Below are 27,908 nucleotides of genomic sequence, written 5' to 3' on the forward strand. Positions count from 1 at the left end.
TCAGACGCTGTGTCTCCTGCCGCTCTGTATGACTTTAAGTACGTTGGAAAGGTCAAAACTTTTCGTAATCAATTCCAGTAGGTCCTTGTCTCTTTCCACACCAGTGATAAATTCTTCTAAAGTCAGTTCCCCTAAAAGGAAATCAGATACTCCTTAGGAACCAAGGAACACAGCAATCACTCTCAGCCCGACACAAGGCCATTCATTCAATCCTCAGGAAGGTTCCCCATTCTCTGCTGATAAGCAAATGCGGGCAGAATATTTTCTAATGTTTCCCCACTTTGCATCAGATCCTAGAACTCAGACTTGGCTTTTTTCTGTTAAAAGAGATCAAACACACCTTTCACAGAAGTCTAAGACAACTATGAGTGCTCAGTATCTGTGATGACAGAAATGTGTGAGAAAGGGTGCTAATGAAGCCTGTATCAAGGCTGAATTTAGATGTATGGACCAGTTCTCACTGAGCTAACTGGAATTTATCTCATAGCTGGTTTTAACAGAGATTAGGTCATGATTTTCTGAGAATTGCCAGGCATACTCCCTGTGTTGACTACTAGGATTATTTAGAGCCACGATAAGATGTAGTAAAAAAATCAGTTAAGTGGTTTGATTAGATAAATTCTTCCAAGCATCTGAAATGGTCATTTAGAGCGTGATTTTTTGGGCTCATGTCAAAATCAGGTAATACCTTGGAAGTCGCAAGACAACTATAAAATCTCTTTTATTGAGGAGCAGGAATATTGTTTAGCATTCTTCCTCTTTTCCTGCTCTCTTCCCTGTCAGCAAAGGCAAAGGCATGTGTCTGCTCGCATGGTACATAGGAATATACACAATTCTCTGGTTAGAAGTTATTCCAGTGATACTGTTTTTCTCTGAAAGGGGAAATAGAGCTTGGTTTAATAGGAAGAGCTTGATTCTTTCCTCTGAGAACAGTTTAAAGTTTCTTGTTAAAATCACAACAATGAATGCTTTCTCACTGAAATAAGAAATGACAAGAGGCCAGGCAAAGAGGAAGATAGCTGGATGACCTGGGGCCCCAGGGTGTAGGGGAGCAGCAATTCAAGGTGCGTGCACTTCTGGTGAATGCTTAGCTAGATGACTTTTGGCTATTTTCTGATTTAAGTACTCCCCAGAGTTTTTTTTGTGATTTGGTTTTTGTTCGTGGCAACCTTGGAAGCTTCATCTGATGCGATAAAGGAAAATCATCAGCATTTGAAAAATGCGAAAACCACTTTCTACCCATGGGCACTAAAGGCTGCTTCCTCTTCCTCACTGCACTGGTGAGCAGACTCATATACACACTATTAAAGCGGAAAGATGTCATTTGACAGAATGACAGCTCTTAGCTAGGAGTGAGAGGAGTAAAACCCTCTCCAGGGGCTGGCGTGCAGTGCCCTGAGGATGTTCACTCCTCCTCTGTCAACCCTAGTGCCCTTATATGATTATCCCGGGAGCAGAGACAGAACAAGCTGTCTCTGTACTCAGCCACTCACTTCTTCCGATCTCTCCTCCTCTCCCAGGCACTCCTCTTACTTCCCATCTCCTTCCCTCTGTATTGCCTTTGACTGAGGTCTTTGGTTGGAGGGCGTTCCTGGACTCATTAGATGGACACGCTGCATCATTTTCCTGCTTATGCAGGTCAACTGGTCTTGAATTCCCTCCTCTTGATCCCAGGCTATGTATTTCAAAGTACCAATACCAGGGTGCAAGCATACAAAAACCACTGCAGTTACCAGTGGGATGTAGTTACATGGGCATGCCCAGACTCACTGCGACCGTGACGGGTCTCAGATTTCTTTGAGCTAATGAAAATAAATTGCAAAGTCATCAGGAGATGTTTTTTAAGAATTGCTCCCGACAACCATGGGATTATTTCTTGTATTTTAGTGTGAGGAAGGACATTGCAACTTATTTGTCTATTTGCCCTTTTATTTAATAAGAAGCTACAAGGAGGTAGCATAGTTTAAGCTAAACTTGGTAAAATTTGTCCCGTTCCTCAGGTGGAGCTAGTCCTGCTGCTTTGCAGCTATTTAAAAAATAACTTAACTATGGAAAGCAGTTTGAAATAGGAGTATTATGACGATAATTCTGAATAATTCATGTTCTGGCATTTCATTGCTAAAACGTAAGACACAAAAGTTATTTTTTCAGCTGATGGTCTAGCTCAGATACAATTATTACTTGCAGTAAACATATGGTCAAAGCAGGGGCCAAAGTATGAATAATCGTAGAATTTGGGTTAGATTCGAGAATATGATTATACGTTATTTGGAGTCTTTTGGTGATTTGCCTTCACCCAAAAAATGGCCCAAGCAGGTGGGGAAAAAATCCTCCACGAGTTACTCACATGCATCACAAGATCACTGTTTATATTCTGATTATATATCACAAACAGCTTTTTAAAAAGTAACCTTAACACACCAAATAAGATCAGAAAAATGAACAAAAAAATACCCAAAATTCCTGGCTGGGATCTGATTTTGCTCTGCAATGCTTTCCTAGTATTCCTAATTTTCAGTGATTGCAGTAATTGATGTAAAACATAATTGCCAGTGGAAGGAGGATCTTCATGATTAGAAGTATGAGGGTAGACATTCACATGTGGCAGGTTTTCTATTCGAAACAACTCTGAAGCAGTGACTCGAAGTTTTAGTTTCCAAATGCAAGTCCAATTGGCTTAATCTAGCTATCTTGGGAAGAAAACAGTAGCATGTGGCTTAGCATGTGTTAATGATCAGCCTTCAAGGGACATCCAATATGCTGTCCGATCTTTAGAACATGTAGAGCCTGTGCAACCATGCATCTTAATTGGTCTTCTTATCCATTTTAGATAGATTAAGCCCACACAAATATACTAAAAAAACCCTCAATCACACTTTCATTTTGCTGTGCAACCAGACTACTGGCATTGTGGATGAACAGCGCAAGACCTCTGTGTTTTAGCCCCTACTGCATCTAATTCCTGTGTCAGCTTAATAGAGTCAGTTGATTTACACTTCACTGTAACGCTGAAGTAACATGGGTAAAGAAGAACAGATTCAGGCTTTCAGTTTGTCTAAAACAGTCAGTTCTTCCGTAGTGTGTTCAACTCCCCTCTTGATCCCATACTTCCTTATGGGGGAAAATCCTTGCCAATGCCAAGAAAACCTAGATGCTTACCGTCATTGTTCACATCTATCTTCTGAAATACCACGTTTGTGAACTCTTCAGCAGACATGTTGGTGTGGCCGTTAATAGCCTGGATAGCCTGAAGGCAGAAACGCAGAAAGTTCTTTCAGACTTTTTTCCCATCAAGTTGTGAAAACAATACACTGGCAACTCAGTAATTGCGATGCAGCTCTTTAGTTCACCAACCCTTTCAAAAATCGCTAAATAAATAGCTATTTCAAGTAAATCTTCAGTAATGAGGATTGGAAATTTAATTAACATAACACAGCCTGAAGATTACAGACTAATTTACATATCTCTGAAGGTCTTCTGAAAGCATGTGGCACCTCTGCTCTGCAATACACTTTAGATTCCACACCAGCATTTTTATCTTGCCCTAGAGAGTTCTGTGTCTTCAGAGAGTGCCCTATGGTCTGTGTGATTTAAATATAGTATTATTTTTCACAGCTGAAAGCACATGAGGAGAAAGCCTAAGTCATTTTTCTATTAAGACATGTTTAACTTAGTAATCACAAATAAAGTCAGACCAGCAGTCGTGGAAGTTGGCAGAATTTACTTGTCCTCCAAAGAAATTGAGAAAACCAGAAGTCTCCCCTCTACGTTTTCTGTGGCAAAGGGACCCAATATTTAGAGTAAAGGTATATATGAATATTTTTGCAAAATTGTATCCCATCTACTGAGACAGTAACTTTTGCATGCTGGTGATCATTTGGGTTAATAAAATAGGAGCCTATATGTTAATAGCCAGTGGTCCTGAAGCAACAAGCAACATTCATTATGTTTACAGAGTTGGACTCAAACTCAGTATCACAATTAGTAGGTGACTGGGAAAAAAAAAAAATATATATATGTATCAATGCACATGCATATATGTTCTGTAATGGGCATACGATAGATTTTTTTTTTCTACACCTGAATTATCTTGAGATGAACTGTGTTGTGTAAGATAATTTACTGTATATGCCAGTTGTTTCCTTCAGTATTCCTGATATTATTTTAGAACTCATTGTATTTAAATAAAACGTAAGTTAAACCTATTCAGTACTGATGTGGAATTCTTGATCATCACTGTCTTTATCTTATTTTGCACAAATGAGTTCAAAAAGGCAGCAAGAATTTTACAAAAATAGGTACATAAACTTGTTTGTATTACTAATTCATATTTAGATACTTTTGGTGTTTTATATGTCTGACCCTGATACAATCTTCAGAAGAAGGTTGTACCTGTGCTTCAGTTAATTTTTTTGTAGTGCTAAGAGTAAAGCAGTGGTTCCTGAAGTACTTGAATCACTGTCACAGAGTCACCTTAAATAATAAAAAAAAATAACTGGGCTGTTAAAAGGCACTGAGAAGGGTGCATGGTTGTCTGGAAGGAATTTTGATGGTTGATAATGATCTGCTGGTCCAAAGTTTGCATAGCTTTAGGGACAGATGAAGTTTTAATAGGACTTCTGTGATTTAAGTTAGTGTCTCAGATATGACATATCTTTTTGGACAAGCCCTTTTTTACTGATGCTTAGTACAAGCAGGGCCCTTAATGGCTGTGAGCCTGTATTTTTATTTCTGTTTACAGCCCACCAATTTTAATCTAGCCTAGGTCAAATGACTTAGGCAGGTTTAAGTTAAAGTTCTCGTACTCCAAAAGAGAAGAAAACACACAGAGGTTTAAACTGGTTTTAAAACCAGGTAAGTTGAAAAAGAAATCTTCTTTACATTAAAAGGATTTTAATTCTCTTTTCGGATAAAGCCCAAGACAAAACACAGTCACCTCATTGTCTCTGTGTGAAAAATGATGGAGAATATCTGCAAAAGAAAGATGTCATTAGTCTTAAACGAGCAGAAATCTGGGAAATGCAGCCTCTCCTACTTTTAGAAAGCTGCTCTTTAGAAGGTGATGCATCAACTTTATTTGTTTGGCCCCATGGCTCCATCTGGCTCCAGTTCCTTTTAACTTGGGCAGCAGCTCCTGAAAGTCTCTAACAGTGACTAGCCAGGCACCAGCAGTAATACAAAATCCAGGCAAAGTATGGTCCTTGTTTATTATGACATTAAATCCCTATTTAGATTTTATGCTCCCTGAAGCAAAACCTTGATCTGTAACGAGTCCTGTACATTTAGGGAGCAGTATTAAGCCATTCATTCATATTTGCAAGGAACCCTATCATACCTTTTGGATGAAAGCAACTACTGAAGTGCAAAATATTATTTCACTAGAGCAAGTTGAAAAATACAGAAATCATTTTAAAGAAAGGATTACACTGCTTTGGTTTTATGGGTTTCAAATGGACCCATTTTCTGCAAAATTTTCTACAATATTTGTATCCAAATGTCACTGCATGATTTAAAGATAAAATTAAATTCCCCCAATTTAATTTTAAAATAGGGGTAATGGCATTTGTAGTAAACAAATCTAAAAGTCTTTCAAAAAATTAAAATATTGGGATATTTTGATGACACCTGTGTTGTTTCTTGCAGCAAGTTCAGTTTGAGAAGCCAGTTTTCCACAATAGACTGGCACAAACACTTGTTAACCAGCTGTTTTATTCATTATGCTGCTTCATTTCTACCTTATAGTATAGTTTATCACAATAATGTCTCTACTGTTTCTACAGTTCTTCACTTTCAGTAAAGCATTATATCTGTGAAACTATGGTTTAAAGTAAAATACTACATAGATATGTTTACTTCAATAAGCAAGAAACTAACGGCAGGAGTGTCGCTAGCCAGAACAATTCTGGTTTTACAACTGTAAAACATTAGGTAAAGTACAGACAATCCATTTACAGCACAGGATGAAACCACTGTTTCAGAGGCAACGCACTATGTCAAATGCTCTTGCTATTGGTCGTAACTTGCTTACCGCAAATATGCTTAATAGTTCTTTTTTGTCAATACATCCGTTTCCATCGGCATCGTATAGCTTAAAATACCATTTCAATTTTTGGTCAATTTTCCCTCGCATAACCAAATTTATTGCCGCTATGAACTCCAGGAAGTCTATAAATCCATCCTGAGAGAGAGAGAGAGAGAGAGAGAGAAAAACCTATTTAACAACATTGGTTCTCTGTTCATTCTGGCAATTTCACAGAAACAGGTAATCAAATTCGCTATAATACACACTGATTTATAAAGCACCTTAACATAGAAATCTCCTGCGGTATTTAAAAGGATGCGCTGAACTGGAAGCACTTATAGGAAGGGGCGTTAGCACAGCCAGTTTTGTTCTCCCCTGAAAGCTGGGGGCGGTAGGGGTGGGGGGCAAATCTGTTCTGAGCAATTGTTATTGACATTTTTTGAGGAGAAGAGAAACAGTTTTGTGGTAGACTTCCGCATGTGAAAAAGGGGAGTCTGGGATATCTGGTTTGGTACTAATGAGATGTCTACAGCAGAGTTACCATTCATATGGGTACTGGAGAACTATGGATGATTTCCAGTGCAACGGAGGTGCTCCAGGTGTTATTCATCTGAGAGATCATTAGTAAGTGTTGTACATGGTAACCAATAACCTGGCCTGACCTCCAGGTACTGTGTTTTTTTCCATATAAACATCAGGTCTCTTTGACTAGTACATTTTGCATGGGATATAAAGCCTTCAAGTCATAAACTAGTTTCTAAATAGTGAGGATTGGGGGATATTCATAGGGACAGAGCATTTCAGATCGATTTAATTCCATATTTTCTGCTTCCTCCTCTGAAGCTAGTGATGGAAACCTGTCAAGGACAGGCCTCCACGGTCAGGTGGTCTAAGCCACTGAGACAGTTCCTCTGTTTCTGTAAAAGCGTGGTGAGGATGGAAGAAACAGTTGCTGAATTTGGAGAGTACTTGCTCCAACTGTTTCTCATGTGCATATAAAAAGAATTAACAGCTGGTAAATTTAATCTTGTGATCTTTACATTGGTCAGAATCCAATTGCTTGGAAAACCTTGGAAAGACTGTCATCAGTTTCAGATGGCCTGTGATTGAGAAGAGAAGGTTGGATGAGTATCTAGTAAGTTTAGCATGTTACTTATTTTTATTGTCATACATCCACACACATCTTGCCGGTTGAGGTTTTGTAACCAGCAGGCATTAATCTGCCCTCGAGACTGTACTAGGCTGAAGGAAAAGAAGTCCTGTGAAGGTGCGGTGCGACTCATTGCCGTACTTGTAGTGCTTGTTTTGATTTCTGTGCAAGGCTGTTCGGCGGAGTGGCACCTAAGAGGTAAACCCAGTGTTTCAAACACACTGGATTCGATGTACATGCAGAAATGGTGCATGCGTAACTTGTGCAGACTGACCATTGCTTCACAGACTCTTTGTGCAGGTTCTGCTGTAGTTGCTGAATTTACTGTAGTTGCAGTCAGAGCAAACTCAGCAAAGGCAAAGACACCATTCAACCACTGTTTGGGATTAAATGAAGTTTGGCAGTAACTGCATGTACGTTTCAAACAAGACTAGGCCCAGTATTAAAAGCAGACGCTTTACCAAAAAATGACAGATCATGCACCACAAACTTTATGCTTCTTTTTGGCACACCAGCTTGAATTTCAATTTTGCGAGTATTATTTCCAGAAGCATCTCATCAAGTATTTTACTGGAGGGCAAGTTTTATTTTGCTGATTACATTTTCATCATCTGATTTGATAGATCTATTGAGAATGTGGTTAGATGCATTTCACATTGCTTCAATACTACTTATTGAAACTACAGATTAATTTTAGGCTTGCTGGATGTCCATGACGAGATTAATCTTCTTCTTTCTCTCTTACATTTCACTTTGGATTTTGGAAAATAGTACTTTGTTTGCTTTCTTCCGATGTCTTGGTGTCACTGTTGTTGCTCTGACAAAATATCAGAAGTTTGGAAACATAATAATCAGCTTAACGTGTTTGAGTATGTAATTCTGGTCTGGTCATTTGGCCTGCCCCAAGCAGGAAGGGACTGAAGGCCAAGGTCAAAAAACCCCACTTCTGAAAAACACTTGAGTGAAATTGTAGTTGCCAGTAAGGCCCCAGCCACATTCTGTAGACATGCAAAGACCACTGGCAACATGTTAACCTCAGCAGCCAGTGCATCAGGAATAGAAATACTGAGAAGGCAGACGTTTATCTACATGATGTGGAACCAGAAGCATTGCATAAAAGGATTGATGAGAAATGTGCTGTTTTTCCTTTCTACACCAAAAAACATACATTGTAGGTAGAAAAGAAAACATTTATGCGATGCAGAAGGCTATGGCGATCTTGTTACACATATCCAGAGCTTTCTCAGATGAGGAGAAATACTGCGCTTTTTACAGTGGCATCCAAGAGCCTTGGAATAGTACATTAAATAACGAAAAAAATCATAACAGTAACCTATGAAGATCATCCTGTGGTTCTGTGAGTACAACAAATAATTCAATAAATGTGTTATGTTGTTAATGATGTTATTAAAAGAATATAGCTGTGCTGATTTACCCATCCGCTGCTCTTGGATTCACAATACAAATATCTAGGTAGGTCCTTACCTGTCTCTGGGCTCTGTAAAACTTCACTCTGTGCAGCGCACACAGTAAATATCTGTTAGGAAGTCAGTAATTCAAAACCAAAAGGCTACCGTAAAAATATTAAAATAAATAATAATAAAATAAAATGAAAAAAACCCCAACAACGTAAAAAACAGAGCTGATTACCAGTGGTGGAAGGTATAAATAATTTACTTCTGGTGCTTTACTCTGTTATTCCAAAGGGCAAATTTCTAATATTTTTATTAAATGGAGTTAATGCTGGTGAAACCTGCTTATTTGGCAGCTTAGGATACGGGACAGATTTGAGTGACGGATGCATTTCTTGTGTGTGAGGGCTTATTTTCCGTGTCTGTAACGCGTTGGCCGTGCCTTCCTCGGCTGCAGCAGTTACACTGGGATACCATGGGCGTCTGGAGGGGCGGTGAAGTCCTGCTCCCTTCCCGCCCATGCGCACAGAGCCGGCTGGGGTGAGCTGACAGGGTACCCCTCTGGATACGGCGTGAAATAGGGGGGCAGAAATCTCCTGATGCGGTTCTGAGGAGTGGGCTGGAGAGACACCCAAAAAATGGCTTGAAAACTTCTTTTACATGCCCCAAAGTCCTGTGGACTTTCTGCTTAGCATAGTAGACTTAATAAAAATAGATAGTTTTTTTTAGTCTTGTATCGGCTTGACTGGATGAACTAGAAGCTTAAGGACGCATTGTGGTTGTGCATGTGTTTGTGCCCTTTGATGCTGTGTTTTTGTAAGTTGTTTTGCTTTCACTGATGAGTGATTTTTTAAGCTGCTTGGAACGGTTTGATTCCAAAACAAAAGAAGGCTCCAAAACTGAAAGGAGAATTTGCTGATGATATAAAACTGATCCTCACGGCCCTGAGGGCACCACCAGCCCTGACTGCCCCTGCCCGGGACCCAGGCCCCGTTTCAGTTGTTCATTAGTTACTGGATCTCCTGAGGATAAAGCAATTTAATTTTATCTTTTTATGAGATGTTTTTGCTTCAGAATGTCAGCCCACGTGCAGTTGCTGGAGGCTGCTCACTTTTGCTCGGTGAGGACGGGGAACGCGTGTCCTACGAGGGCAAAGCGGGCAGCGAGGGACCGTGGCGTTACACAACAGCAATTAATACCCCGGCCCTGCGGCCGTAGGAGGGCATTATCCTTCGGTTCCCAGAATAGCGTTGCTAATCTTCACAGGTCCTTAAAAAACTCTCACAGCTTCAAACTATTTGAATACAGATTAAAAATAATCGACTTGTCAGCTGTGAATACAACAGCCGATCTTAAACAGCGCGGTAATTCAAGGTTGGGCCAGAATGACGTGAACTCGGCGTTTTGGCTGCCTAGCTCTTACCTGAACGTGATTTCCTAACCGTGCTGATGCAGTGCTACCGGGACAGCGAGCCAGCCGTCTCCCACAGCACGCCACGGCTGTGCATGTGGAAAGGGCAGACTTCTGTCCCCGCAAGACCCTACGGTGAGTGAACTCATCATCTTACTTGGAGTACCGAGGACTCTACTTAGGTCTATACACAATAAGCAGTGTCTTGCTTTCAGATTTGTTCCTGAAAAATCTCCAAACTCAACCTGACACCAGGAGGATAGCTCAACAGGCTTTATCGGGATTAACAAGTGTGCAAATATAGATGGTCAAGGTATTTCAAACCTAGGGCTTAGGACATTAAGCCACCTTCCCTCCCCACCCCCTGTCTTTCAGAATCCTACTTAAACCTCATCAGGCAGAGGGAGGAGGCACAGGTCAAACAGCGGATTACAACAGCTCAGAATAACTGTGAAATTTATAGCTAATCCTGTGCGCTTCTCTCTTTCTCTGTAGACCCCATTTCAAATATAGCAGTGCTTTCTCCGCCCTCAGAAACCTAAAGGAGGATTCATTTCGCTCCCTTTCATCTTCCCGCATTTCCTTCCTTTCTTTTTGCTTCTGAAGACTTTCCACTGTTCCTCAAAGGTTGCATACACATTACTGAAGAAATACAGAGCTACTTGTGACTCTATTACTTTGACACATGCCTAAGATCTGATACTGGAGTTTGGGCCTTGGAGAGAGCTCCGGATGTCCTACAGGGCTGTGGCCAGAATCACCAGTTTCCTGAGTAAACAAAGCTGGCGTTTGTCATGGGGTGGGGGGAGACTCTTGGCAAGCAAAGGCTATTAGATAAGGATGAGGAACGAAGCAGGGCATTAGGAGCTGCAGATCATTGCGTGGTTTTGTGATAGTTGCATACTCGCTGTTACATAAAGAGACGAGGCTGTATTGACCAGACTGTTACACAAGGTTTTGCTTTGCCCAGACGAAGAGGACCTGTGAGATTTGGGGACTTAGAAAATGCCAGGACCTTTGTGTTAGAGGCTTTGGAAATGCAGAGCCAGCTATGTGTCCTGGCTCTCAGGCTTGTAGGCTACCCCGGTAAAACCTGGTGAAATCCAAAATGTTAAGATGACAAGCAATTTTATTTCTTTAAAATTAACAACTACCCCCCAACTCCCTGCCATCACTCATGATTTTCTTTCAAGGCTACTGGAGAAGCGGGGAGACAGGGAAATCGCCAAGGCATGGGGCCGGGTCCTGTGCTCAGCCTGCGGCACGGCCCAGCAGTGCCCAGGAGGGCTGTACTGAAGGAAAGCATGTGCTCAGGGACCTAGTCCTCTGCCATCATCTCCTGGATGGTGGGGTTCAGCTTTCTGCACCCCTGATTTTGAGCCTCTGCCTGTGCTTTTAGGAGCATCTTTCCCAACTTAAAACAAAGCAGTAGTCAAGAGAGAGAAAACTAAAACACGCAGCCATGACCACATAACGCATTTTCCAGCAAATTTCTTGCTGACAAGTCAAGCAAATTTTTCTTGTTTGACAAACCCAGGAATGTAGCAGGAAAAGCACTTTGAAGAAGACATACATGTCTTCTAGTGGCAAAGATGCTCTATTTGTCAGGTTATCTCGGATGCTCCTAGATAATGTTTTTTAGGAATTAATGTCTCAAGGGATATGTGCAAGAAGGCTCCTAAAAGTTAAACTGTCATATGCTGTCATTCCCCTCGGTATTGTCAGATAAAGGACCTCAGGGAAGGAAAAAGTTAATACTCTCCACCTTCTTTACCTAGTAGGCATTTTTTATTTCTGTAAAAAATGGGAGATTATAGATCATGTTTTGTCACAAGAAAGCTGTTACCCATTTATTGTCATTACATGAGTTTGCAGCCAAGTTAGTTAAAACAAATCATCCAATTTCTGCTGTATTTTTTCTGTAATTATTTCCAAAGTGTGGTTCACCAACATGATTGTCACCAACAAATGTGTGAATCATGATTGCATGGTTTCGGATGTTTCAAAGCAACACTTAAATGATAAAGGGGAAAAAGAAGAAAATGTAAACCTGGAGTAGCCTGTAACTGCTTTATTCATAATTAATAAGGAAATAAATAGGAAAGAAGACAGTTGCACTTTAAAAAAAATACTTAAGATTTCTTCAAATAAAAGAAGCAGATTCCTGAACTGTTTCTCATTAAAATTACTTTCCCCTTTATCTACATCATAATTTAACAAGTAGTATTTAAAAGTAATTATGTTTAATTGTACAAAGTTAATCTTCATTGCCTATTCAGGTAATGTGACAAAATTACAGTGTTAGCTGGTAATGGTAGTAATATGCTCCACGCACTTTTTAAGCTCAGTGAAAGCTGCAGAGTATATGATAATTTGTTTACACTTAAATGAAATTTTCAAAGAAACCCTACACATGTTGTTAGAAAAGTGTATTTGCTTCGGTTTGATGTGTAATATTGGTCACTGAGTAACTGCAGAAGAAACAACTCTAAACCCTTTCCTTTGTTTTAAAAACAGTCAGGGAGTGTAGGAACTCAGGTAGCGCAACTCAATGGGAGACTGTGTAGAGGATGAAGATTATTTTTAAATAAAATTGAGCTTCATCATTCTTCCGTATTCCTCCCTTTCTATACTGACTCACATTGAGTTTTGCTACATTTGTTTCTGCAGGACATTCAGTAAAAATGTATGTGAGACAAATTTAATCCACGTTAAAGGAAAAAACAAGGAAAAAACATTAAGCCAAAGAATCACTTGACCAAACCTCTAAGTGCTTAATTTTTATTGTCAGTACTTTTTGCCACTAATTTCTCTGTATCCAATGGAGTGATTCATTTTCTGTAGGTCTCTTGTGCAATGTGGTTGGCATTACAGCTTCACACAGGACCTGCAGGCTGGGCTGTCTTAACCTGTGGATCTGAGGTGCTGGGTCCTAGTGTGAAAGGGGACTCCTGAGAGCCAGGTGCCAAAGCGTTGGGGGATGTAGTACATCTGCCGCGCGCAAGCCGTGTCTTTGATCCGGACGTGCTTTACATTGTGATGGAGCTACTGTCCAAGTGCAGCAAATCTCTATTGCAAACACAGTGAGCCTGGACACGCTGTGCACAGATGGCAAGGAAGAGGCTCTTCGGTGAGGTGGGAACCCTCCATGGTGCGCACTGTGAATACTGCTGCCCCATCGCATAGCTTAATCCAATCCAGCTAAGCATCAAGACTGCGATGCAAGGAAAATTCAGCTGGAGTATTACTTACTAGCACTTGCCTACAAGAATATTTTGAAATTTTGTTTTTAAAAAGAAAATTTCTTGGACGTTCAGATTACCCTTTTTGAAATGCAAAAAAGGCCACTGAATTCGGCAATGCTGTAATAGAAATCTGAGACGGGCCTCGCTTTAATATCCCATGTAAAGAATCAGCCTTCCATTCTTGATGGTGCTGTGCCACTACTGGGGAATTACCTCTGGTCTAAAACTTTTACATCATAACTCATACCATCAAATCCCATAGTCAAGAATTCAACTGTACTGACATTAAGCAAATGATTATTTTAATGATAATGTTAACGTAGGCTTTTAGCTGGTGATGACACATTATTATAGCATAAGTTAGTACTATCACAGCAGTAAGACCTGTGCCAAACCACTAGAAAACAGAATTAAGATTGTGAAATCACACCAATAGTCGTGGGAAGGCCTTACAAAGTAATAGATTCCTTTTTGGAATCAATATATAAAATTGGATGTAAAAAAAATGTGGAGGTAGTTAAAAAGTGGAACAAAGACATTCCTTAAGACAGTCTATAAATAAATAGAGTAGTGTTTCATGGAACCAGGTGAAATATTTGTAGAATATAGTTTCTATTCCATGGAATTTTTTAAAAGGGTACAGTACCTTTCAAAGGCACTTAAGCATGTGACAAAAATGATACAACTACACTGCCCTGAACATAGCAAAGCATAATTTAATCTCCTCCTTATTTACAGTAATCAGGCTAGTTACTTTACATTTAAGATAATTTTATGCAACATTACTCCAGATTAAGGAGAAGCAAATTGTTTGGCTTTGTTGTTTTTGTTGGATTGTGTCTGAAACTAATGGGAAAAAGATTTGTACATATACATGTCAACTCCAAAAAGCCCAAATATTTCAGGAAGTAAGAGCTGTAGGTTTTTGTTACTTCTGACAGCAGAATTCTTTCTGGCTAAGAAATACCCTGATTCTTATTTTCTTCTAGCCCTTGGTTTAGAAGCTGATCAATTTTTCAGCACGCAGGCTTTTATTGCTGACTCTACAATGTGGTAGCTATGACTGTCATGAAAAGAAAGTAAGTTTTCTAAGTATTTCTTGTTGTGGAGACCAATTAGAGGTGATTGTGAGAATGAAAAAGGGTTCAAAATCAGAAAAAACAAGAGTTAGACTTTTCTGGGAGAAGTGGCAATGCTATCCACATGTGCTGGGCCAACACAAGAACCATGGAAAAGGAATAGCATAAAGCGTAGCGTGTCTTGCCAACCACAATACCACCTTATATGGCTCTTAGCCCCATAGTGTAGTGTGTAATGCAGATGTTGGTGTTGCAACCTTACTGCCTTGGTTAAGCTGGCTGGTTAGAGTAAGCTAAGAAAAGCGTACTTGCCTAGAGAGTCATTTCAACCTGAAATCATCCCTAAAATTATGTGCGCAGCTGAACTTATGTTTGCACAACTAGGATACGAAAGAGGAAAGTTTGGGAAAATATTTCTATAATTATCATCCTCTCTCACCCTGCTTTGGATAACTGTTAACCATTGCACCCAATTCTATTGTGTCAACTTTGGTAATGCCTGCAAACATGTAAGGATGCAGCAAACAGCCTAGGCAGTTCCTTAGGCAGCCTGACAATTCATATCACAGCAGCTATTCCTGGTCCTGAGGACACATCAGAGCAAGACAACCTGAGAAAGGAAGCCCAACTGAAGATCAAATTTTCCAGCAAAGGAGAGTTGGCAAAGATGCCACGAGCCATATAATTAATCCCACAAGAGGTGGAAACACTTAATATTTAGGTTCCAGGTAGTGTTTGAAATATTGCTCACTAGCAGTCATTTTATTTCATCTTTTAAGAGCTCCTCATGCCTTCAATAAAAATGTGGAAGGCAGCTATCACATAGTGCTAGGTAACTGTTGCATAGTTGGGCCATGTCAATCTTTAACAGAATAATGTCTTCAGTGGAATCTCTAGCAACTAATTGCCTCATATCGATGAAAATAATATTCCTCTGTCTCTCACAATTCTTAAGAAGGGGGGAAAAGTGGAGGGAGAAAACAACTGAAAGTCAAACGAAGAATGAGTTGCATTAATCATCGAAACATCTCTGAACTACATCTTTCTGTGAACATTTGCACGCTTTTCTTGGAATATGAGGTGCAACCACTGCTTTCACAGAGAATTTCATGGCCAAATGATTCACATTTCCTTCTACTACAATACTTGAGAAGATATACTTGGCTAATCCCATTCATGTTCCTATAACCAGAGAAGATAACATCTATTTATAGTCAGAACGCAGAATCAGATGATGAAAAGTCTACCTGAAAATTGGACGCAGCAGAACAGAGGGGAAGGAGCTAGGATGAGGAAAAAAGGAATGGTGGTCTGCCTCCCAACACTTCTCAGCATTGTGCAAAGTATGAGGAGTGAAAGGAAACTCTTATTTTTCAGGAAAAAAAAAAAAAAAAGATGTAGCTTGAGATTTAGTTTACATTGCTATGTAGTCATGTCGACAGACAGCAAAGTTCTATTGAAGTAACACATTTTTGCATTTCTTATTATCTGTTCTACATCAAACAGCCTGTTTTAACTTTCTTCTTTAGATTTTAAAATGGATTCCTTTTAAAATCTTTTTTATAGTTCTAATCTGCATAATGATGTCAGATGAACTCTAGTTTATCGTAGAACTACTTTAAATTTTAAATGAAAGAGCACAAACTAGAAAGATGACTAAAGATTGACATCAGTTGGGGGCTCCTTATCTAAAGATTTCTTAAACTCTTTGGTGTGGAGTGTCCATTTTTCTGCATCTACCAACTTTATCTCTGCATAAGAAGTGTAGCAGAAAATACTGTTCTCTATTGAGGACTATTCAGTACTTTTAAAAATGTTAACAGAAAATTCTTGGACTTGCATAATTTTCCTTCGGTGCCACAAACTTATTAATCTTCTTTACTCTTCACAGTATATCCTACCTTTTAAAATCTGATTTTCTTACAAAGCAACAGACACTTATTCCTGTAGCTAGTTTCAATTAATGCCAAAATAAGCAGCAAGAGAACTATAATAGCAGCATCCCATTTTCAGTACACTGCTTCACATGTTAAATGGCTATGCAAATTTTGTCCTTCACAGGTCATAAGAACCCAATCAGTCAATCAATTCTTACAGTGTTCAGTTTTTATTTTTAGTGGTGGCAAAACCACTAAAGCCAGTTAACTTTCCTTGAGATTATCACAAGGAGTGCAGGACGTAGCATTTAAGCAAACGTTTTATTCATGACTCATACATCAATACTTGTAAGCATTATTTATACAAGCCAGTGGAAGTGGATGACAATGATCTGGGTTTCTGACTAAAGAAAGAAGATTTTTCAGAATAAGTATTAAATAGTAGCAGTGCTGACTATAGAATGTTTCCTTAGTTCTGTTTAAGAGCAACTAACACGTCCAATATATTGTGGGTACACCAGGCATTATTTTTCTAGATATGCTTTCTCTTTTAACAGTGGTGTAACCTCATTTTGAAGGATATACTCTCTCTGAAATATGATACATATTCTCACAGAAAACCAAATACACATCAGTATACTTGGCAACTACTCAAGTATTTTAGATAAACATAACTGTTTTGTCTCTAAAATTCATCAGTAGGCTGCATGAACTAGGACTGCATGACAGTTATGTGTGGACTGAGATGCAGAGGAAATAAAAAAGCAGGAGGAATTCAGCTTACTTCTATGTGACTGCAGCTTTTTCATTTTTGTATTGCAAATAGCTTAAGGGTGAAGAAGACTGAGATAATTTTTCCCTAAAATGACCTAATAAATGGAATCTTTTAAAAAATGAACTCTGTTGCACTTGTATTTTAATAAAAACATTATTTTTGAAGGTTTTCGTTGGAAAGCTGTGGCAAAAGATAAACCCACCATGTATTATACTGCTAATGCCGTTGTATAAATAATGCTTACAAGTATTGATGTATGAGTCATGAACAAAACGTTTGCTTAAATGCTGCGTCCTGCACTCCTCGTGATAATCTCAAGGAAAGTTAACTTTGCAGTTACAGTTCTGAATGTTCAGCATCTTTATTTTTCACTGGTGCCAAGAGTGATGAAGAACAACTTTCAAACTTCACTAGCCTATTTATTTATTTATTTGTTTGTTTATTTAATTATTAGCAAGGCATCCCACAGAGGTCAAGGAAAGGATGAAAAGTCTTAACACAGACCCTTGTTTTTAAGAAACACGGAAAAATTGAAGACATCTGCATACTTGGTGTGTAAGGTCATTTAATTATGAAAGGGCTGGTGGTCTGCACAAGAGATACTAGAAATGGTTAGCATTTATTTGCTATGTTCCTGAGAAGAAAGCTTTTGGGACATGGCCTATGTCACTAATCTCCAACAGAAACAGGCACTGACTGGAAACAGCTTTTATACATTGAACAGGTGCACTCTGTTCAGCCAGAGGTGTGAATACCTGTACAGTACTATGCTCTGCCACATATGAAGGCAACTGAGTCCAAGAAGCCATACAGCCGCAGTAGCATTGCCTCTTTGGCACGGTAAGTTAGTGCAGTGCTCTGAGCTTACATGGTCTGCCTGCTGCCAAGACCAGAGGTAACCTCAATCTCTACATGACATTGAATTGTGCTGTGAAGATGTACCCCTCCCTGCTGTACGTCCACTGACCACAGTCATTTCCATGAGCAGGGAGCTGAACTACTCTATTATCTCCAACCTAAAGAAATCCAGGGAATGATAAGGTTTGGCTTGCAGCTGAATTCCTGCTGGTATTTGTATGGATGACTTGAGTGAAACAACCTTCGCCGAGGCTTTCAATCTATCACAAAGTGTCAAAAAAACCCTACCACGCTGCCATAATTCCTTTTGAACTGTTTCCAGTTTATGGGCAAGTTGTTTTTTAAAACAGAAATCCTAAGTAGGAGAGGGATGTCTGTAACAGACTTCAGCTGGGAGCAAGAAGGCTAACAAGGATGTGAAATGCAATTCACAACTGTAATTACCTCCCCCCCACCCCCAAGTCCCATTGGCATCCTATGAAGTTAATATTCCACACCTTATCTGCTAAAGGTTTTAAACCAGGCATACATGAAACACAGATGAGAAAGTCTATGCGCCTTTTAAGAGTGCTTTATCTTCTTATTCTATGATAGAATACTTCCAAACATGGATGACCCCCACTTAACTCAAGGAGCATTAGGCTGTTATAATTGGAATTGTAGATTAATCTCAGGCCTAACGCTTTAGCACAGCTCTCTCAGCAGATTCCTATTTGTGAGAAAACAGAAGCCTAAATGAGAAAAATGTATTTTATGCTGAGAGTAGAAGACCTTATTAAATGACTTAAGTTTTCCAGAATGAGTTTTTTTTAGATTTAGATCAACTGTAAACTAGTTCCCAAAACACATGCTTTTGTATATAAGCTTCAGCAATAGAAGTCATAGCAATTTTAAGCTGTAAAAGCCCTACTATTAAACCATGGTATTGCCTGGCCACAAAAAGTTAGATAAGGAAAAATCAGGTCATATATCTATAAAAGTCAGCTGGGGGAAGCATGGAAGAAGGTTCAAGTTTGCTAGCTGTCTAGCTAAACAGCACTTCTGTATAAAGGGTACTATTAAGAGAAAGGAAATAATTTCTATCAAGAAGTTTCGTATACTTCACCACTCACTGGGATAATGGCCCCTTTATTAGAAAGCAACAACCAGACAAGAATACAATAGCAAAGGAAGTAAAATTTTGATCTACAAACCTGAGAAGTTGCTAAAGTACTGAAGGAAACTGAATGTAAGCAAAAACTCAAATGACCCAATTATTTCTGAATTGGTGCGTTATGCATGCAACGACTTGCATCCATTAACTTCTGTGACTTGGAGATGAAAGATTATCATCTGTTTAATATTCCACAGTGCCTAAATGTTCTACATAATGTCATGGAAGGATAATGACCCCTTATTTGTACAATCATAGCTGCCATTTCAGAGCCCACAGTGTGATACTCCCAGTCAGCCATCCATTGACCACTCTTCACACATTGTACTTAACTAAAAGCACTTTTCAGGATCAAAGCCTACCTTTCTGCCAAAAACCCCGGGGAGGAGAAAAAGCTGTAGAGACGGTATAGGACAAAAAGTGAGTGTATGGAATACGGAGATCCTCTTATTTTACCTCATCAATAACATACAATGTTCCTTTCTTCTGCCCTGAGAGGCTGGTCTGTTGCCACTTTATTCCCAGCTTAACCACATAAAAAGCATCATAGCCATGTACGTGAAAAGTGTTTGATTGATGCTTGTTATTTATAAAAATATACCTTAAAAATAGTGGTCATTAGTCTTGGTAATAAAGGGAAAAAAAATAACTAAACTTATGAAAACAGAGTGCTGTTAACAATGTTAGAAAAAGAAACAAAGGCTGTGTGGTAACAGAAATGCAATCATTATACTGAATAGAGATTAAAATACAACAAATCTGTAAAGCTCTGTAAAAAGTTGTTGTGAGCTTAGGATATAAATCTTACATGTTAAATTGTTCCTTTCCATTTTTATTCTGAACAAAAATCTCTGCTGGTCTCAAATATGCCAGATTTAGTTTTGTTTGCCTGACATCCTTCCCTAGCAAGGTTGATCCTCTCAATACCTAACATACCTTTAGAAATGCTCACAGGCTAGCGATCAGCATAGATTTCTGAGCTTTGGTATGCTCTAGCTTGATTCCCAGCTGCTGTATTGTTTAATACCCATTCCTCTTTGTTTTTCTGTTCTTCCCCCCCCCCCCCCCCCCATTATTCTTTTAGCTTGGAAGCTAATCTACAGGTTGGGATCTCCTTGCTGTAACCATAGCTCAACTCCACACTACACAGAGAGCTGAAATTTTCAGCAAACCTAGGTATGAAACACCCGAGAAAAAAAAAAAAAGGTTATCTATAGGGACTGGAAGAGGTGCTATTCTAAGACCCTCCAAGAGGGTTCAAGGATCACAATTTCTGTCAATGGCCATGCATGTGATATTTTGGAAAAGACCTTAGCTGTGAAGGCTGACAAATGCGTAACTTCGCTATACTTGAGTGGCCCAGTCCCTGTCTGGCAGATGGTGAGGTGCTGGACACAGATGGCCTTCTCTGGTGGAGGGACTGCTGTTCCAACCCACCCAGTTTGCTGTAATCAAGCAGGCCACTCCTTGTTCGTCTGGTATCTGTGACCCCAAGCATTACAAAATAGAGACATGGGAGAAGACAGTAGGGGGAAATGGTTTCTCTTGTATTGACTATACAGCCATACTCTGCTGTCCCCCAAAGATGTGTTCCTGAAAGGTGTGATGGTTAGCAAGATGATGGGTGATGAAGCAGTTTTTCTGTGAGACTCTATTCCTGGCCATTACCCTGTTTTCCATCCATTAGCCGTGATTGATCTTGGTTCATCTGGGGAAGGTGAGGATGAAGACAATGATAAGGTAAAGTTCAGAAAGATGCAGCAAGAAAGTTCCTGGTAAAAGAGGAAGTTCAGTCACACGGATGAAGCAGCTGAGATCTTTCAGGATGGTGATCCTGAAAGCCATGCTGAAAAGACAGCATGTTCTCCAGCTGACAATCCTGGTGCAGCTCCTCCTGCCTTTGTCCTCCACACTATATATATTGTCCCTCTACATTTAAAACACATGCATCTGCCCTCTACTTCTTATGGGAAAAGTTGCTTTGCTATCTGGCAACTTGACAGCTTCATATATAAGAGTGATGACAGCCTGCAGAACAGGGTGACACAACTCTGAAACACCAGATAAAGAAGCAACAATTAGCAGAGGGTTCCCGTTTTGTTTTAAGCGTGTTTGGCCACTGCCACAGCAACTAAAGGTGAGCAAATGCTTTTTCTGAAACCTGCTTTTATTTCACTCTCCTCACTTTTACATTAATCCAGAATCTGAAGGTCTCACAGATCTGAAGGTTTCACAAATCTGCAGAGTGTGTGCTGACAGGCAGTGCCCTGGGCCACTGCAGCATTGCAATGAGTGGAGGGCTCAAGGTGGCCAGCTCCAGGACCTTACGAGCATCAGGCAGCGCTCAAGACAGACCTAGAAAACAGCCCACACTTGTCTGCCAGTCTGTCAGTTGTTAGATTCTCTGTCTTTTGCCCTCTCCCTCCACAACCACATGGTCTAAGGTCTTCTACACCTAGTGAAAGGTGCTACACACAAGTACCAGATGACCATGGCTTTGGCCTTGTCTCTACACTTAAGGAAAATACATATTGTCTGTCCAGGAGCCAGCTATATTACGGAGAGCTGATTGCAATCACAAGCGGTAGCAGGGAGCATAAATTAGCCTGGAGAAGCTGCTTCATCTCTTCATTTGGTAGTCTGTTTGGTCTTATAATTTGGGCACCGTGTGTTATCTCCTCATCTGAGTTACATTTTCCTCTCTGCCACAGGTTCAATATAGTACTTTGGACAAATCTGTTTATCTACACTGTATTTCATCATCGGTTAAGTGCAGACCATATTTTTCTCTCTAACATTGCTGTAAAAACTTATTAACTTTGTATTTGAGCATACCAATATTTTCATATGCTTACATACAAGTGCAGGACAAGCAAAGGATAGAAGAATAACCAGTGAACTGCAAATTAGATCTCATTTTCAGAATTGTTTCTTGACATTTTTTAGGTGCCCCTGGAAAGTACTAACAAGAGCCCTACTCAAAGCCCTCAAAGCACAGTCCCACTTCTTCACCTCTAGTGCACCATAATGGCAACCCTGTCCACAATATCAGTTTTGTGAGCAGAGCAGAAAGAGGAGCCTGCAGGCTACAACTCACAAACAAAGCAATAGTATGAGATCAAAGAAATAAAGAAAAGAAGGTTTACCTGGTTCAGATCAAAGACATCAAACACTCGTTTAATGTATATATCTCCCTGTGGATCCAGCCCTTGCAGAACCAGGAGTTTCTTGAATTCGTGCAAAGTTGCCCAGATGGACATTCTCTCACAAATTTGCTGTGATAATGGTCCATCCCTGGGGCAGGGCCATCCCCTGGTAATGACTCTTTGGTGCCCATGTTACTATGCAGAAAGTGTCTCTTTTTTGTCTGTTCACATTTATATCTCTCAGGTTCAGAGTCTTGCTCATGACCAGAACTCAGACAAATACTGCATTTAAATGGCCATGGTTAACCTCTTACAGTGTAAGTTTCTATTTTCATTTAGTGACTATCTGTACTCATGTGAGATTACCTTTAATGCCCAGTTCTAAACCAGATGGGATTTCGGAATGTGGCTGAAGTAGAAGTAAAGAGAGCCACGCTCAAATTACAGTTCATGAAAATCCAGACTCTCCCACTGACTACAAATGTGTATTAGAAAAATGAAAAATTCTAAGTGGTTCACTTTGAATTATATGCAAACCATTATCAGCACATAAAAGTCTAATCCTGGATTGACTGTAAGGAATAGCTACAATTTATGCTGTAAATAAGGATGGAAAAGGTTGAGAGTACAAACAGACATGCCCATTATTACATTCTCTCTGTTGTAGGTGGATTAAGCCTTTTAAAGGCAGAGCCCTTAGGACTCCTTCTTGAGCCACTTCTTATCATGAATATGCTATGTGGTAGCTTGTATTTGTGTGCAATCGCATCCTATTTCCCCCCTCTCAGCACAGGTCCCCAGATAAAACACACAATTTTGGTCACCAGCCTCGTGACAGAACCTGAGCGGAAGAGGAATCTTTTACAATAACTCCTTTTACAAGAATCACCTTGATCCGATAAGTAAATTAAATACAAGGTTTCTTGCTGTTGGTCAGTGCTGTAATCCTGCCTTTTATTTTACAGCTTCCAGGAGCTGAATTCCTTCTTGCTCTGTAAGGTCAGGGAAGGGGTTAAGTATCAATAATACTTCTGTACTGATTAACTTCTATACAAGGAGATGAGCAGCTCAGGAGCATTACTGTAGCACGGGCTATAAATACCAGTGTAAAACTATAGGATGTTAGAGACGCAGGAACAAGACACTCCCGCTCACTTATCCTTTTCATTAACGGTGAAGTTAAAGAGCACAGTCCTGTGAGGTGCTGAGTGCCTCATGAAAAACGGCAACCTCCCTCCAGCCCAACTTAAGCCAGAGAGCAATCAATATCTTACAGGATCAGGTCAATTTTTGAGAAGGACTCCCATACTCTTAAGGGGCTATGCTACAGCTCTCTCCACAAGGGCATAGTTAAGTTTAAAATGATATACTTCCAAATGTGGCGTACGAGTAAAAAGGCTTGAACACTGCTCAAGTGCCCATGAACTTTGGAAGATTAACAGAAAGATACAGACATTGCTGTCGGTTTAGCCAAAACTGGTTCAGCAGGCCAAGCACATACAGCAGGTACATACAGAGGTTGGTGTGTTGCCTTTCCCCCAGAGACCGTCTCTGAGCCCCAGAGCTGCTGTGTGATCCCAGTGACTGAGGGAGAGCGGGGACACATCTCGTGCGGGCATCTCATCTGCAGGCGGGTGCCGGCTGGAGCAGTGGGGGTGAGTGAAAAGGAAGCAAGGACAAGGGAGGTGAAAGGAAATAAGCAGACAAACCTCTTGGGTATGCAGAGTCTGACAAAAATCCTGAATTTTCTTCTTTAGCCATCATGCCCTGCTCTTAAAGCAATGGCCAGTCATGGTGTCAAACACCATTGTGTCAGGGCACCAGCAACATGACTTAGGCTGCAAACTCTCCATGATATGCTCAGGTAAGAACTGTCTGTCAGTCGCTCATCCACTGCTAGTCATCTTTCCTCTTTTATCTCTTCCACTTGGAAATGACAGCGCTCTCGCATCTCTTCACGTGACCTTGTGCAAATGCTGTTGACAGGATGCTACTTAGGCATGGGGAGCTTGGGAGTTGCTCACAGCTACTGATCCCTCTCCCCTCCCTCCTAATCCCCTATCCTCTCCCACCAAAACCCACACTACTGCTACTTGCTTCCAAATAGCAAGCCTTGGGGAAGTGTGCCCATGGCGACTGAGGCACATGAGAGACCGCTGCACTGAATGGAAGATGAGGCCTTAGAAGTCAGATTTTTGTCAGATATCGTACATTCTGGTAAAAAACTTACAAGAGAATGTTACTTGAAAATCATTCTAACTTTAATTTAATACCTGTGATCCCTTTACTTCAATAACAATAACTAAAATACCTGTAAAAGACAGCAAAAATGCCTGGGGAAAAAGTGATCGGATTTATACTTCAGTCTCACAGCATCCCTCACTCCTAGTGGAGGACTGGAGTAGTATATAATAGCTGATATTACACCTGACAAAAAAAGGAAGGTGAGTTTTATGGAGCACAAAAAGGCTAAAATTTATAACCTGCTGCATAGTTTGACAGCATTTAATACACTCACAGACAAAGCGTGTGCTGAGATATTAGAAATTCTACAGAAATCACCTGTTCCTGAAGCCAACAGCAATGGAACATTTCTACTTTTGTGCATAAAGATAGAAAAATTCATGACAATGTGGAGCTGAACTGATGAAATTAATATAGCAAAGCCATTTCGAAGAACTTTGAAACAATGGGTATAGAGACTAGTTTGTTTATAGGAAGCCCAGTGAAGCAATTCTAAATGAGCTATCTGTGGCAAACTGAACTGATGCTAAGAGATGAAGATAAAATTACAGTATCTATTGAGATCTACATTAGGGATGCCAAGAAGCTTTCTGGAGTCTGTACAATATTCTGGGAATTAAGAAAAAAATACAAATAAGCAACAGTGGGACTATGTACTTGCCTGCTATTATGTTTCTACAAGCAATGAACTCCTTGGGTTTGTGTATGGATTTAAAACAGAAACAGAAGGCAGTGACCATTTAAAAATACATCTATAAAGCCTATTATGTCCGATTCTTTCTTGTACTACACGATGAGGTTAGCTCAATGATACATGTCCTGGCAATTTTGCTTATCTTAGTTGTGCACAGTCTAGCCTAGGCTTTTTTTGCCATTAAATCAACCACTTACAGATGTGATTTTGTGGGTGTTGTTAACCACACATTCTACAGCACACCGGTATCTATAAATAACCAGCAGACCATGCATAATGAAATAACAAGTCTTATACTTCCCACAGAACCATTTGTAGTGCAGTTGTTTTCATTTCAATGATTATGGAAAGTGCTCTGAGATACCAACTTTATGTTTTCCATTTGGAGTTAAACGCAATGGGCGCCCACTCCTGAAGCTGTTATTTTCATCAAGGTTTCTAGTTGCCAAAGAGATGCATCCTCCTTTGTCAGGAGGATAAGTCAGGAATACTTTCTTTTTGTAGCTATTGCAAATTCACTGATTTTCCTGAACTCAGGGTTGGCAAGAGCTTGGGCTGTGCCTTGCCTTGTGGGCATCAGGGAACTGCAAGTGGGACCAACAACCTCTGATTAAGGACAGAGAGGCAGTGTAATGACTGTTAAACTGTTACTTTTAACAGTTACTTTTAAGTGGTCTTGTTAGGAAGGAAGGGAAAGAGTCCTCTCATCCAGGGAAAATCTGAGAGGCCAATGAAATGTCCTGACTCCAACTGGGAGAAATAAAAAGAAAAGAAGCCCCTGAACATTGGCATGCTGATAATCTGGAAAGGAAGGGGGGGGGGGGGACACACCGCCCCCACCGCCCAAATACTTAATTTTGAAAATGTTTTAAATACTTGACTTTCAACCATCTGTAGCTACCATTAGTTTAAATTTATAAAAAGTGATTTAAGTTAATAAAGTCCTCTTTCAAAAGTCCCCAAAATCTTTGTGTTGAGTGTAATATCTCTGAATTAACCCCTACCCCAATGACATTTTGATGCCACAGGCTGTTTTCATTAAGATTTCAGCTTAGACAAATTGGATTTTTCCAGTTAATAATGTTACATACAGATCTTTAAACAACTCTAAATCCTAGCTTCCTGTTTTTATCTGCCTATGCAGCACAGCTGTTTGGAAGAACTTTGGGTATTAAAGCATCATTTTTCTTTTTTTTCTTTTCTTCTTTTCCCACCAGCAATAAAATCCACCGAGTTAAGCATTTTGGAAAGGGGAAAACCAAGCCAATAGAGAGAGACATCAGTAAACATTTAATTAAAAGGAGAGGCTGTCTTCCCTAATTAGGTACCGTTGTTTTGATTGGAGATGTTCTCCTTCGTGGTGCCTGAAGTCTTTCCTAAACCAAGCAGACACTGAGCAACTTGCATCTCCTAGTGGCTCCGGTTAGCAAGGCAAGGGTTTGTTGCCGTTGCTAAAGAGCACGGCCATATTTCTGTCTAGTAATTCCTGTCCAAGCGCTTTTCGGGGCCAGGGGGAGAGGCAGGCCCTGCGGAGGGACACCCCGAGGGGCTGGATCTTGTGGCTGCCAATGCCAGCCTCTTCCTCTCCCTCTTACCGCAGCTGCACAAACTACCACATTTATTCCCATATGTTGTTTTTGTCCAAGTAGCACCAGCTCTGTTTCTGATGGAAAATGAATCTCTTGCTAAGATTTTAACTGTCTTTTCAACACTTTTTCTCCACAGCTTGCATTTTGGTTCTGATAGGGTTTCAGTTAATGTAAGAAGAAGGGATGAGACACTCTTTCCTCCTTCCACTCTTTGAACATTTATTTCCATCTCTTTATACTTGTGCCTTAATTTTGTAAAACAAAAAACCAAAAAGTCAAATTAACATTTCACTTATTTCTTCCTCCTCCTGGAAGGCTGGTATCTACTGATCTTATTTTGCCTATTCCCGTTTTTTTGACTGTACTTCTTCCACTGCATTTCTTGATTCTTTCCATTTATCTTTTAGAAGTAACACGGTCTTCTGATTTCTATCTATGCAATAATTCAAGTCTACCTTCCTTCCACTGCTCAGCTTTAAAAGTTGCTTTTTTTAAGGGGTGGGTAGGGAAGTAAGTCTAGTATATTACTCTTTTACAAACTTTCCAAATAAGAATAAAAATGATGGTAATAAAATGAAGGGAAAAAAACTAGATTCATTGTAACTGTCCGAAAATGCAGCTCAATAGATCTGAAGAGACCTTGCTTTGGAAATGGTGGGGAAAATAATTTTTTAAGAGGAGAATGCAGACAGAAATACTCACACAACCTTTCAGTGGTGAAAGGGGGGAACATGAGGTTTTTAAGACTCTTGTCCAGCCCCACCTACAAGGAATCAAACTTGTTTAGTAGATTTTTGAAGAGCTCTTCTCTTAAACAACCCAAATGACATTGGAAAGAGTCCAACAAATCCAGTTTTCTCAGTTTAAATAATGCTGCACAGCTGCTGGAAATCAATGAGGAAAAAACACCAATTCCTGGTTACCTAACGCTTCTTATTTGATATCACTAGGCCAAAGTCCTCTACTGTTCATGTTAACACATATATTTTATGACAAAAACAGTCCAAGAAAATTTCTTACCTGATTCTTGTCAAAGATGCGAAACACCTGCTCAACATACTTATCTGCCTGAGGGTTCATATCACGTAAACCCAGTATTGTCTTAAACTCATGGAGAGTAAGTTGCCCCGAGGGGCAATGGTTCATAAATTTCTGGTACCATTTACTGTTTTCTGTTGCAGCAAAATCATCAGCTGATTCCCCGGCACCCATAGCACCATTTGCCTTTCCTTTCAATCCTTTGTGCAGTGCTC

General features: G+C 40.0%; 1 protein-coding gene across 1 annotated transcript; it reads right to left on the minus strand.

Moving 5' to 3' along the window:
- Positions 1–27,867, minus strand: GUCA1C (guanylate cyclase activator 1C). Its single transcript, XM_075172185.1, has 4 exons — positions 27,676–27,867; positions 6,029–6,178; positions 3,160–3,247; positions 1–131 (listed from the first exon to the last, which is right to left on the minus strand). Exons 1-4 carry the CDS (start codon positions 27,865–27,867, stop codon positions 1–3), a joined length of 561 nt encoding a protein of 186 aa, XP_075028286.1.
- Positions 27,868–27,908: the final 41 nt, after the last annotated feature.

This window comes from Calonectris borealis, chromosome 1, assembly GCF_964195595.1.
Source record: "Calonectris borealis chromosome 1, bCalBor7.hap1.2, whole genome shotgun sequence".
Lineage (NCBI taxonomy): Eukaryota > Metazoa > Chordata > Aves > Procellariiformes > Procellariidae > Calonectris > Calonectris borealis.

What these genes read in the sequence shown, in the direction of transcription:
- GUCA1C (XM_075172185.1), bottom strand. Translation starts at nt 27,867, where the DNA reads ATGGGTGCCGGGGAATCAGCTGATGATTTTGCTGCAACAGAAAACAGT. An exon ending in GCATCTTTGACAAGAATCAG is followed by an intron (nt 6,179 to 27,675) that starts GTAAGAAATTTT and finishes TCTCTCTCTCAG; the next exon opens with GATGGATTTATAGACTTCCT. An exon ending in AACTATTAAGCATATTTGCG is followed by an intron (nt 3,248 to 6,028) that starts GTAAGCAAGTTA and finishes TTCTGCCTTCAG; the next exon opens with GCTATCCAGGCTATTAACGG.